The sequence below is a fragment of the Battus philenor genome, unplaced genomic scaffold, assembly GCF_028537555.1.
Source record: "Battus philenor isolate CCGP_79_NKW_IND1 unplaced genomic scaffold, ilBatPhil1.0.hap1 SCAF_30, whole genome shotgun sequence".
NCBI classification, from domain to species: Eukaryota; Metazoa; Arthropoda; class Insecta; order Lepidoptera; family Papilionidae; genus Battus; species Battus philenor.
The window spans coordinates 4,261,173-4,272,751 of record NW_027181694.1 but is presented as its reverse complement, the minus strand read 5'-3'; the positions used below and the strand labels follow the sequence as shown (position 1 = coordinate 4,272,751).

Genomic DNA, 11,579 nt, shown 5'->3' with positions numbered 1-11,579 from the left:
AGTGTAACAGGTATACCACTATATCTAAAAATATGATCCAGCCTTTATTGCATCCAATAGATAGAACAATGAGAAGGGAAAAGAAGAAAGATGTGATGGACTTGTTGAAATTTTTTCCTCCTATTAAACACGAGTATTATAACACTTAAAGGATAAAACAACATGGTGGGAGCTCAAATAGAGCTAACGGATATGATATCATTTATAATGACGATAACTCAACTTAAACAAAGTAATACTATTATTAATATTATTGTTACGAAGCACGAGTTACAGAACCCTCTAAACAATAAACACTGAACTCTATTGCCGTGAACACCGTGACCTTGAAGTTATTTATAAATTTTTGTATACGGTTCTCGGAAATTATAACCGAGTACTATCTCGAACTTACTAGAACCTTATCCGTAGTATAAACAGGTGTAATCTCCATGTCGACAATTCAGTGTTGTTTTTCGAGTTATAAGATGGACTATAGATGTAAAAAAGCCGATTTAAAACGTTTAAAACCAAAAGTGGCGGTTTAAAACCCCAAATAAATCTTTTTAAACGGTTTAAAACTCGCCTACTAAAATATAAGAACAGTGTTTTTACACATCATTATCGACAATACTTGGTCTTGTGTTAGTTACCTATGCAGTTTATACCTATGTATATTACATATAAAGTACTATAATTATAAAGAAACAATATTACATACAATAGATTAAAATATGTACCTAAATCATAAAGAAATTGTGGATAGGAGTTTTGACCTTTATTTCCAAGTAGTTAAGGTCTACTCAAAGTTCTCATGACGTCTCTCCGCGTGAGAAGTGCAAGTGTGTGAGTTTGGTTTTAAACCGAACGAAACTGATTGATAAATCTTTTCAAAATAACCAATATAGTTAACTAGGTAATAGTTATTCAACTTAGCTAGGTAATGTCTACGCTTGGAATAGATAATGTGTTTATATTTAAGAAAAACATAGTCGTCAACATAAGCGTTTAAAATCGAAAAAAATAAGTTTTTTCGGTTTTAAACGGTTTTTTTCGTTTTAAACCGATTGGTTTAATTCGTTTTAAACCGGCCTTACATCTATAAGATGGACATCTCCGATCAGTGATACAAAGTGACTATTTAGTAAATTATTTTAGTGATTTCTTAAGCGATTTGGAAGCAAAGTTTGGACTAAACGAAAGTATACTTTGTGTTAAAGTAGGGTGACAATCTGATTTGTGAATAAAATAAAAGACTCCTTATGAATCAGTGGTGTTTCATTTCGAGTTCTGACTCGCTCTACCCACAGTACGTAACATTATTGTAAGGCTAACAGATTATTATTATTCAATTGTGCTAAAATATTTAATAAATCATATATTCATGTAACGAAATTTTTTCGGTAATAAAAGGATAATTTAAAGATTGCATTTGAATTTACCTTCACTTGACAAATCTATTAACTCCCCTAATCACAAAAAAAAATGTAGTAATAATACCAAATAGTTCAAATATATTCCATCTTCTACTTCCTATATGTCATCAGATAAAAGATGCGTTCGCAATAATAGTGCACATCGTATTTCTGAATTTGCAATTTAAAAAGAATTTTAAAAAGCAACATGCAATATATTGTCTTATAATATGTTTCAAAAGAATTGAATTGTAAAACGCGAAAACAAATGTTCAAAAATAGCTCGGGCTACCAAGGAGCTTAGCCGATATATATAGATACCGTTTTTTGATGATAGCAGTAAATGAATTACTTGGGCATTTTCAATAAATAGCCATGTATAAACGCATCTTTATATTTCAGTAAAATTATTGATTACAATTACAATCATCTTACCCTTATGGTTGAAAGAGCACTACAAAACATCTGTCTGTCATATATTATAGCATTACTCGACTATGCTATAAACATATATTTTTTCAATCTCCAATTTTATATACACACAGTTTTTTATAATTACAGTTTATAAAAATGATATACCTGATAATACCACATGTCATCAAGTAATTTTATAATTCTGGAACCCTGGTCAGACTAAAATATTTTAACATACTCTTGTCTGTATTGGTGACCCTGTTTTCAAATTAACATAGAAGTAAATTAATTACCTTAAAAATATTACACATGTAATTATTAAACAATATACTTTTGCAGTATATATTCCAATCAGGGCCGGATTTAGTCAAAAGCCACATGGACCCAGGCCCAGGGCAGCAATTAATTTATGAATGGGCGCGGTGAAATCCTCTGGGCGGGTCATAATATATTGTCATTTATTGTGATTCTAAAAACTGTTAGAAAAATACTGCATTCCTTAAACATGTAACCTCTATTTTGATTCATATTTACATTTTTAGTACACTTAAACTGAGGGTAGGTTTATATATATGATGATGGAAACAAACAAGATTTGTCACTATAAATTTTCCGTACTTTGTAATTACAATTCAATATCAAAAAAGGAATATAAGTCCAAATTCTGCGGTTTTAGCATCAAAACCATTTTTTTTCTCTTAGTGACACTAACAAAATGGTCATTATATCATGTCAAATATGTTTCAATCGGTTAACCCTTTAACTGTTTATGTCGAGTATACTCGTCAGTGCGAAACGAAAATTTCTCGCATAATGTCGAGTATGCCCGTCGTGAAGATAAAATAAAATCGCATAAGTATTGTTATTAAACAAATCAACTTTTGTGCCTGAAAAGGACAAATAAAGATCTTTAAGAAAATGTACATTTTAAATATTCGTTAGACTGGCAACCTTCGAAAAATAATGATAGGAGAGAATCCAGATAATGGTGAACAATATGCAAGGCATTATGTGCTGCGCTTTGCTTTAAAAACTATCATTGCCGTCAATTTAAATTTTTGCTTTTATAAGATAGATTTCTTGAAAGTCTGTGGGTATTTTAGCTGTTTTCATTCCTATAGTGCCTTAATTTCATCTTTATGAGATATTTTTATTATTAATGTAATAAATTTTGTTTCTTAAAAATAAACAAAAATATACATATTCTAATAAACCAACACGAGACGTTTGATTTTTAATCATAATTGGCTACTTTTATAGGCAGTAACAGTTTACTCTATTTGTGTCGAGTATACTCGTCCATGCTCGAAAATAATTAAGCAGGCGGAAAAAGTTTTTCGAAACAAAGTTAAACAATTTCATTTTATCTTCAGTTTTACAACATGCCTGTAGAAGCAAGGATGACATTGAAAAAATACTAATTTAATAATGTTCCAGTCATAATAATTAAAAAAATTGATGTAAAATAATTTGTGATATACGAAATCTATTAATATGTATTTCGTTGCTAATAAGTGCATAGCTATCATGGTAGCTTGAATTTAATACTATCTTCATAGAAGAGCGAAATGGGTTCCCTTCATATTTTTATACTAATTTCAGCTCTAGGCAACAAGAACTAAATAAATCTATCTTTGTGAAGCTCTGAGAAGAAGAAGACTTTACCAAGTTAAATTAAAAAGTGGTTATTTTCAGACAGTGGCTGATTTACACTTCAACAAATTGAGTAGTCAATTTAATCAAATTTAAAACTCTACAGGAACTTCTTCTACCACCAGCTGATATGGTATATTTTGTAATGACATAATACATGATATCAAATTATTTATATTCGAACTTTGATCACAGATGATCTGATCAGTTTTGACATTCATATCATGAAATTCTTTTACTTCAGAAGGGTTAACAAGGAACGCTGATGTGGACTCATTTCCATCATCAATGCCTTCAGTCTCCTCTCCAACCACTCTTTCACATTTGATATGTTGAATAGGTTTGTGTCTCGCAAGGAAGTTTTTACAAGGATTTGACTTTCCACATTCCTGAAAATATGAAAATAACATTTTAAACATATTCACATCACCATTGTGTCTATCCTGGATAGAATACTCCTGTAATGCATAGGGCTCTCCCAAAGATTACAGTGATGACCAATCTTGTGCTGCTTGCATCCAGTAACATCCCATGACTACGTAACACATATTTAAGAGCCAACCCATGCTGCATCTACCAATATTTGGTTGTTACATTTTTAATATTAATCATTTAACCATAAATATTAATCATTTTTCGAAGTAGTCATTTCTAAAAATGAGATAATATAAAGTCTTCCTAAGTGAATCAACCTCTTAATGTTCATACTACTTAAAACTACATACATAAGTACCACTTCCTACTACTAAATTATTTCTTTTAAGGTATACCTGTTATTGATCTAGAACTGATATATTCCCTTTGCATGGCTAGTATTGTAAATATAATAAATTATATATTTTGATAATTTCAACTCACAATCAAATAATTTTTTTTCACCTTGTGTAAATCCTTTATACGGTGGTACTGGGATACATAATAGTCCCCATATCTCCTTCCATGGTTGATAATAGAACCGGCTAAGGAAAACATATTTACAGATGATGAACAGTTCTTATTAGAAATATGGGGCTGTCCATGTCCACCAGTGGACATTTTACTGAAAATCCTAAACATAATTAATTCGGTTTAATTATTAATAAGTTAATTTTATGAAATAAATAAATAAACAATAAATAATTCGTGAAACTTTACTAATTACAGTTCATTCTACATGACAAAGAAGTCAAAATCAGATCCTGTTTGGTTATTTCTGCTAACAGCAATATCAAGGGCCAGATTCTGAGATTCTACTTTTCTATGGTTAACTGTCCACCAGTCATTTACATGACAAATTATTGATATTTTTATTCACATAGGATCATTAACAGTAATCACTAGCAGAGTGCAAGCATGCTGGGCGCATAACACCCTGAATAGTTTTCTGCATACCTCAAGGCATTCATTAATTGTGGTAGTCACCAAAATAAAAGTTTAAGAAACTTATCTTAATGTTAAGTACTTATCTTAATCTTAATGTAAGTTAAGTCTGATGTTTAGGTGCAAACAAATAAATTTTGAAGTAAAGTTCAAAAAATGACTGATAGATAATACAAACCAGGTACAATACAAGCTAGTGTCGTTGATGTTGTCTCACTCTAATAAGTAAATTTTTATTTCTAAAATTATAATGCAGTGTATAAAAGAGTGCATCAAAAATTTGCAAAAAAGCAAATAAAATCGCATAATAGCTATAAAAAATTGTTTTTGCTACGCAATCAAAAGTATTTTTATGTGCAAAATAGGAACTGCATCATGTAGAAAGTAACCAAAACGTTAATAAGAATTGCTTAAAGATATAACCATTATTCTTCATAATCTGACAATATGCAAATTTTATTTTGGGAAACAGGTTCAAATTAGACTTTTGCCAGAATGTAGCACACAAAAGAGGTTGAATAGTACTAGCAACTTATTGTGAAATATTTTATTTCTGGAATAAAGGGTATATAGTATTAAAGAATGTAGAGGAAAAAAATACGCCTGAAATATATTGCATTGTGCTGATTTAAACTGGTCAAATATAGAATTATACAAAAATATGACATCAAAATTGTAAGATTAGTGTCAAAAAGTTATTTTTCTTCTTTTGTTAGAATCAATGTTCTATACCTGACAGTAATGTATAAATACATATTTAAATTTATATTATATCAACATATTGATTTTCCAAAAATGCACAGCAAAGTCTATTTGGAACATAAATATGTGTTTCATTCGCAAAATGTTTTTAAAAAGTCTGTACCACAAGAATTGAGTACATCAGATGAACATGCATCAATAATAGTATCTGTTGTGTTATAAATATAAAAATAACACTTACCTCACAACAGTGCTTTGAAAGTTTTTTCCTTTTAAATTTTTGATCATCAATTTTTTTCAATGATGGGTTTATATTTGATTTTGTACCATTTCTAACTTCAACCAAATTTTCAGTGGTTGAATTAATATCTGTTGAGTTATCTGACACGGTATTAAATGTTAAGTCTTTTTCATTTGATATTTGTGTAATATAGTCAATTGAATTATCAATTTCAGCAATATTATCCTTTGATGTTATATTTTGATTAACATTGCATTCCTTTATATTACCATCAATATTTATTGGTTCTAAAAGTCTAGCTTCTGAATCACTATTTAAAGTATCATTTGTAATTTTTGATTCCTGAGGGTTGTCTGTCGCTTTCTTTGGGCCTCTCTGTAACAGATGTATATACATATATATATGATAGTAATCCATTGAATTTTTGGAAGTCTCTTTCTGTGACTGCTTTATCTCATATTTGCACATGTGATAAGTTGTAGTATGGTTTTAATTTATTATAGACTTTGTTATTTATTATTCCATGGTTTTGCATGTTAATGAGGGTATATGTGGTATAATAATCAACTTGGTACTTTTCAACACAGAAGTTAAGCAAATAAACAGAATTTTTAATCCTAGTTTTATATATATCTAGAAATATGCATCTTCTTTATTATAAATAATACAAGTGATATATGATACTTAATTGAGTCTTTTATATTAAATTGGTTTTTCCATATATCACAAACAGCATGTGTTAATGTGTAAAATTATGGTCTCCCTAAATTCTCGACACTGAAGTAAATATTCCTGCATAAGTTACAAGTACATAATTTTTTTTCAAGACAATTCTGGTTATGTTCATTATATTTAAAGTTATTTCGTAATAATACACTGCCTGAATTCCAATGTAATTTAAGTTGTTTTTTTAGCTTTCGTTTTGGATTAGTAGAATATTTTAATATGTTAATACATTTTCTAGATATCTCTTTGTATTTAATCTCGTGAACTGTTACATGATCGGAGAAACTCACCCGTTTTTGTGGTCGTTTATACTTTGCAACATGTTTCGCAGCATTTTGCAATCTTTTCGAGGTTTTGCAACTGTTCTTATTTATATCTTTAAAGTTAATCATGTTATCTGTATTAGCAACATAGATTTTGTTTAATTCTCTCTTTAATTCCTCCAAATCTTGTCTTATTAATGTAACGGAACTCTTCAAAGACAGCTTCAACGAATGTAATTTAAGCTTGGTTCCAGTTTTCAAATTAACATTATATTTTTCTTTACAATTGTTAGTTTTTCCATTTTTGTTAGATGGCGGCATATTTATACGTTCAAGTAACACCCTCGGCTGTTTTTCAAAACCGCGAAACGGCTTTTCCTCCAAGAAAATTTCTTCTGATTTTTCCATCTCAGTTTCTGCCTTCTTTTCTGTACCGTAAAATTTGGAATAATGTTTTACTCGATTTCTCAAAGACAAGAACAACAATAAATGCAATATTTAATCAGTAAAATATAAGTATTTCTGGTAATGCTTGAATGTTACATTAGAACTTAAGTTATAAACAAAACGTCAAACCACAGAAAACCACAAGGGCCATTAATCGCGCTGAAACTGTATACATACATACATATATATAAATATATATATATGTATTTTTAACTATTTTGTTTCAAAGTAATTCTTTGTAATATATTTAAAAAAAAACAGATACATGATAATTTTGTAACTATAATTAGAATTGTAAATCGTATTTTAATCGCATTTGAATTGTAATATAACAAAATTATTTGAATACCCCACTTAACGCATAAAATAATAAATAACAGTTTCTCGTTACAGTGATTGATTGAAAAGGTGTTTTTCTATAAATTAAGTCAAGTTACAAATCTTAAAATTTAGTTATTAAAGTTAAGTATTAAAATATACATGATCATAAACATACGCAAATACTCCATTAAATTTCGAATTGAACGACTTATTTGTCAACAACGAATATTAGTATCAACGAGAGAAAATCCAGCCAAACTACAAAGCTTATAAATAAGTAGGTAAGCCATAAAATTGATTAAAAACGAGAGATTTGTTAATGAAAAGAAATAACCAACTTAGTGAAAGCCGAGATAAAAGTAAAAGACGTTAATTGATTGACGTACTTTGAAAATTAAAGTTATTTAAAAAAATAGTACGTAGATTGGAAATAAGAGAAATACTGGACGACAGAATACTACAAAAATCATAACAGTTAAGTATGTTAATGATAAAGAAAACCACCAAGACATGTGGACTAGACTGACTTATAAGGGTGAAATGTAAGCTCTGGCCAAAGCCCTTCGACAAAAACTAGTAAAATATCAAAAGGTTATGATAAGAAGCATATCGTTCACACGAAGACAGAATCTGAAACGCTGATATTCGTATCAGAACTAAACTACCTTACACATTGGCAACAATAGATTTACAGTAGGTAACGGAGAAGATGTACGATTCGAGACTCGAGAGAAAAAAGGCGTATAATTAAATATTAATAAAAACAAGTTAAGTCTTTGGTACGTACTTTTTAATTTATTAACCTACTGTTTTCACAAATATTAAAAATCTAATAAAATTTTCTCGTTGAATAATTAATTAAAATATTTTTATATATAAATAAAAAGAAAGTAAATGTAGTATCTACATACGACTAAAATCTAATTTAAATGATAACTTTTTAGGTAATTACTATTTAGAATTAATTTTTAGTTGGTAGCGGAATATATTTCCATCGATTTTCACGTAATGACAGTTTTATGTATGGAAGCATATTTCAAAACGCATGCACGTGCAAAATTTAGTATTGTGCGTCTCTGTCCTTGTAATTTAGTTTCGATAACGGACGCTAGTGATTGAGTGCGCGAATCAGTTGAGAAGAAGTAGTCAGATAAACGTTGTTTTATATTTATAAAAGTGACGGAAGGCTGCCGAGCGCGAGATGTTTCCGCCGACGCGCATCCAGAGCTGCCTTCCAGTCATGAACCCGGTGTTCAAGCGGCTACGCCCGCATCGGCCTTTCCGACAAACGTCGCACCATAATCAAACAAAGGTTTCTAACAATACACAAATACAGAAGACAAAATGGATGAATTTAAGAGCGATATTCACTCGATGGGTGCCCTTAGGGAGCGTTATGTACGTGGGATGGTGTTATATCCGGGCTAGCGTTAATTATGAAGTGTCTAAAGTAGAAATTAAATTTTATGAAATGTTCCCGTTTCGCATAACCAGTCGTCTCTGGGGGCGGTTGGCAGCTTGCGAATTACCGACTTCAATTAGGAATTTCGTGTACGGGACGTATGTGAGGGTGTTTAATGTTAATTTAAGCGATGCGGCAATTACTGATTTGAAGTATTACAAGAGTTTATCTGCTTTCTTCACTCGGTCTCTTCGCGAAGGTGCTCGATATATTTCACCGTCTGCCTGCGTGTCTCCTTGTGACGGCGTCGTTCTCAACTGCGGCCCCGCTGACACGGACAAGATCGAACAAGTAAAAGGCGTAACTTATAGCTTAGAAGAATTTCTGGGTGAAAACAAGTGGTCGGAAAAAGGGGATAATTATTACAAATCTTTGTTAGTAGACAAAGAAAATATTTTACATCAATGCATAATTTACCTAGCACCTGGAGACTATCATAGGTTCCACTCTCCATGTGATTGGACATCTAAATTCCGGAGGCACTTCTCTGGTAAACTTCTATCTGTAAATCCTTGGATGGCGCGACTAATTCCTGGTCTGTTTACAATGAACGAGCGAGCTGTGTACATTGGTGAGTGGAAGCATGGGTTTTTCAGCATGACTGCAGTTGGAGCTACAAATGTAGGTTCCATAGAAATCTACAGTGATCCAGACCTGCGAACAAATACAAAAGGAAAACGAAACAGAGTTGACGAGTTGAATACTGTGGTTTCTTATAAGAAAGGAGAGTTGTTTGGTCAATTCAACATGGGTAGTACTATCATACTTCTCTTTGAGGCTCCGAGAGACTTCAAGTTTGAGTTTAAATCTGGGGACAGGGTGCTAGTGGGTCAGGCATTAACTGCGAATGCAGCGCAGCAAGCTAGATGACCTGGTTACAGTGATCTCATGCACCTAGTGCAAATTGGGTTAGTTTTTTACATGCTCTCCCTGTTACTATAAGTAATAGGTATTATTGCCTTGCCATGTTTAAAAAGATTCCATAATAATGCTGTACATGGGAGTTTGAGATTTTTTATACACCATATTAGCCAATAGGAGTCTTACAAAATAAAGTTTATATAGTTATAGATACAGCCTTGCTCAACTAAAAACAGAAACAGTTGAGGTTAGCATAATACACTTATTATTTATGAGGTGAGATTTATTTATTGATAGAAGAACAATTGAGGACCTTGTGTAAAGTTGTTTGTATATGTTCCTATGCTATAAAGAGCATTGGTTGAACTTCATTGTCATGTTTTTGTGGGTTTAATGCCAGGCTTCAATAATAAATAGCAAAAAATGGTACTACAGAATATATTTATTATAAAAAATCTCAAAATCCTTTATAATGTCTATTTATGATGTATATCCTTGTTCATTTGAAAAATGCACTGTTTGTTTAGTATCTTCTTAAGGCTATAATGTTTCAGTTGCCTTATTTTATTTACCAAATGGGCATTCAAACTCTTAGCTCCGAGTTAGATGAATCTATAAAAGCCAGAAAGGCTAACAGGGCTCAATTTTAATAATATGTGCAAGGCTATAAATGTTAATAATATTGCTTTTATTTATTGACTTTTATATCATGGGAATTTATGCAATCATCTACTTGCGAAGCTTGTTATGGTGGTAACTTTTAATAACATGTATTTAATTATTTATTAGGGGACCAGAAAGTAATGTTGTTTCTGTCAACATATTTTACAGAAAAATTGATTGATATTTATCACTCTGGCATTGAACATTTGTATACTAGATGGCAAAAGGTTGTTAATAATGAAGGTGGATATATTGTTGATTAGAAATAAAAACTTGTTAAAAATGTAGTTGTGTGAATTTAACCTAAGAAAGTGACATTACATTCCTGTCCCCCTAATGCATTATGATGTATCAGAGATATTATACTATATCAGAGATGAAAACAAAAAAACAATTAACTTCACACAGGCCAGTGAGATTAAAATTTATATGATTGTTTGGCAAAATATAATAAAAAATAACTATTTACTGAAAATGATTTGAGTAAAGTATTGATATCAACTAGATTGTTTCTAAGTGATGGGCCTGGTCATGAACTTTTCACTCCTCTCTACAAATTCTTCTCCAAGCAGTAAGTCATCCACCCATCTTTTGACTTGCCTGCCCTTGCTCATTTTCTCGCCCCCTAGCGTACCATTCTATGATGTCCTTTGTCCACTTCTCTTTAAAACCATGATTAATTTAAAAAGAAAAAGATTTCAGATTTTGCATAATATATAAAATATCAATTTAATTCCGATTTTCATACAATTTTAACCATGCAAATTAGCCCACAACTTCTCACCTTACCACAGATAAATTATTACTTTGATTTAGTGGAAAGCAATTATTGTGACAAATTTATAAATTGTACACTGTACATATAAATGAAAACAAAGATTTAGAGCTTTTTTTTAAAATTGTATCATTTTTACTCTCAATAACAGAAAGTTCCAAATTTAGAAATGTCTTCATCTAGATTCATACCAGACCAAACTTTGTTAATAATTGAAATTAATTAAAATTCTTTTTTCAAATTGACTTATTTTTCTATCCACTGCCGCCATGTGCATGTTTTTTCATTATCATTTCAC

General features: G+C 30.7%; 2 protein-coding genes across 5 annotated transcripts; one reads left to right on the top strand and one right to left on the bottom strand.

Moving 5' to 3' along the window:
* Window positions 1–1,834: 1,834 nt before the first annotated feature.
* On the bottom strand, window positions 1,835–7,325 carry LOC137927349 (uncharacterized protein MCAP_0864-like). 4 transcript variants are annotated; one of them, XR_011107753.1, is made up of 4 exons: window positions 6,780–7,325; window positions 5,764–6,138; window positions 4,320–4,509; window positions 1,835–3,850 (listed from the first exon to the last, which is right to left on the bottom strand). XR_011107753.1 is itself a non-coding variant. In XM_068771143.1 (3 exons), exons 1-3 carry the CDS (start codon window positions 7,158–7,160, stop codon window positions 3,554–3,556), a joined length of 1,053 nt encoding a protein of 350 aa, XP_068627244.1. In that variant the 5' UTR covers window positions 7,161–7,325; the 3' UTR covers window positions 1,835–3,553. The 4 variants fall into 4 exon arrangements, 1 of the variants encoding a protein (XP_068627244.1); XR_011107754.1 differs by having other exon boundaries at window positions 4,341–4,509; XR_011107755.1 differs by having other exon boundaries at window positions 4,320–4,420.
* Window positions 7,326–8,585: 1,260 nt separating this feature from the next.
* On the top strand, window positions 8,586–10,717 carry Pisd (phosphatidylserine decarboxylase). Its single transcript, XM_068771139.1, has one exon. The coding sequence runs from the start codon at window positions 8,722–8,724 to the stop codon at window positions 9,850–9,852; it is 1,131 nt and encodes a 376-aa protein (XP_068627240.1). The 5' UTR covers window positions 8,586–8,721; the 3' UTR covers window positions 9,853–10,717.
* The last annotated feature ends 862 nt before the right edge of the window (window positions 10,718–11,579 follow it).

Coding starts and splice junctions, on each gene's coding strand:
- Pisd (XM_068771139.1), top strand. CDS start 8,722: ATGTTTCCGCCGACGCGCATCCAGAGCTGCCTTCCAGTCATGAACCCG.
- LOC137927349 (XM_068771143.1), bottom strand. CDS start 7,160: ATGGAAAAATCAGAAGAAATTTTCTTGGAGGAAAAGCCGTTTCGCGGT. Junction 6,139..6,779: donor ATAAACGACCACAAAAACGG/GTGAGTTTCTCC, acceptor CATCTGTTACAG/AGAGGCCCAAAGAAAGCGAC. Junction 3,851..5,763: donor TTTCAAAGCACTGTTGTGAG/GTAAGTGTTATT, acceptor TCATATTTTCAG/GAATGTGGAAAGTCAAATCC.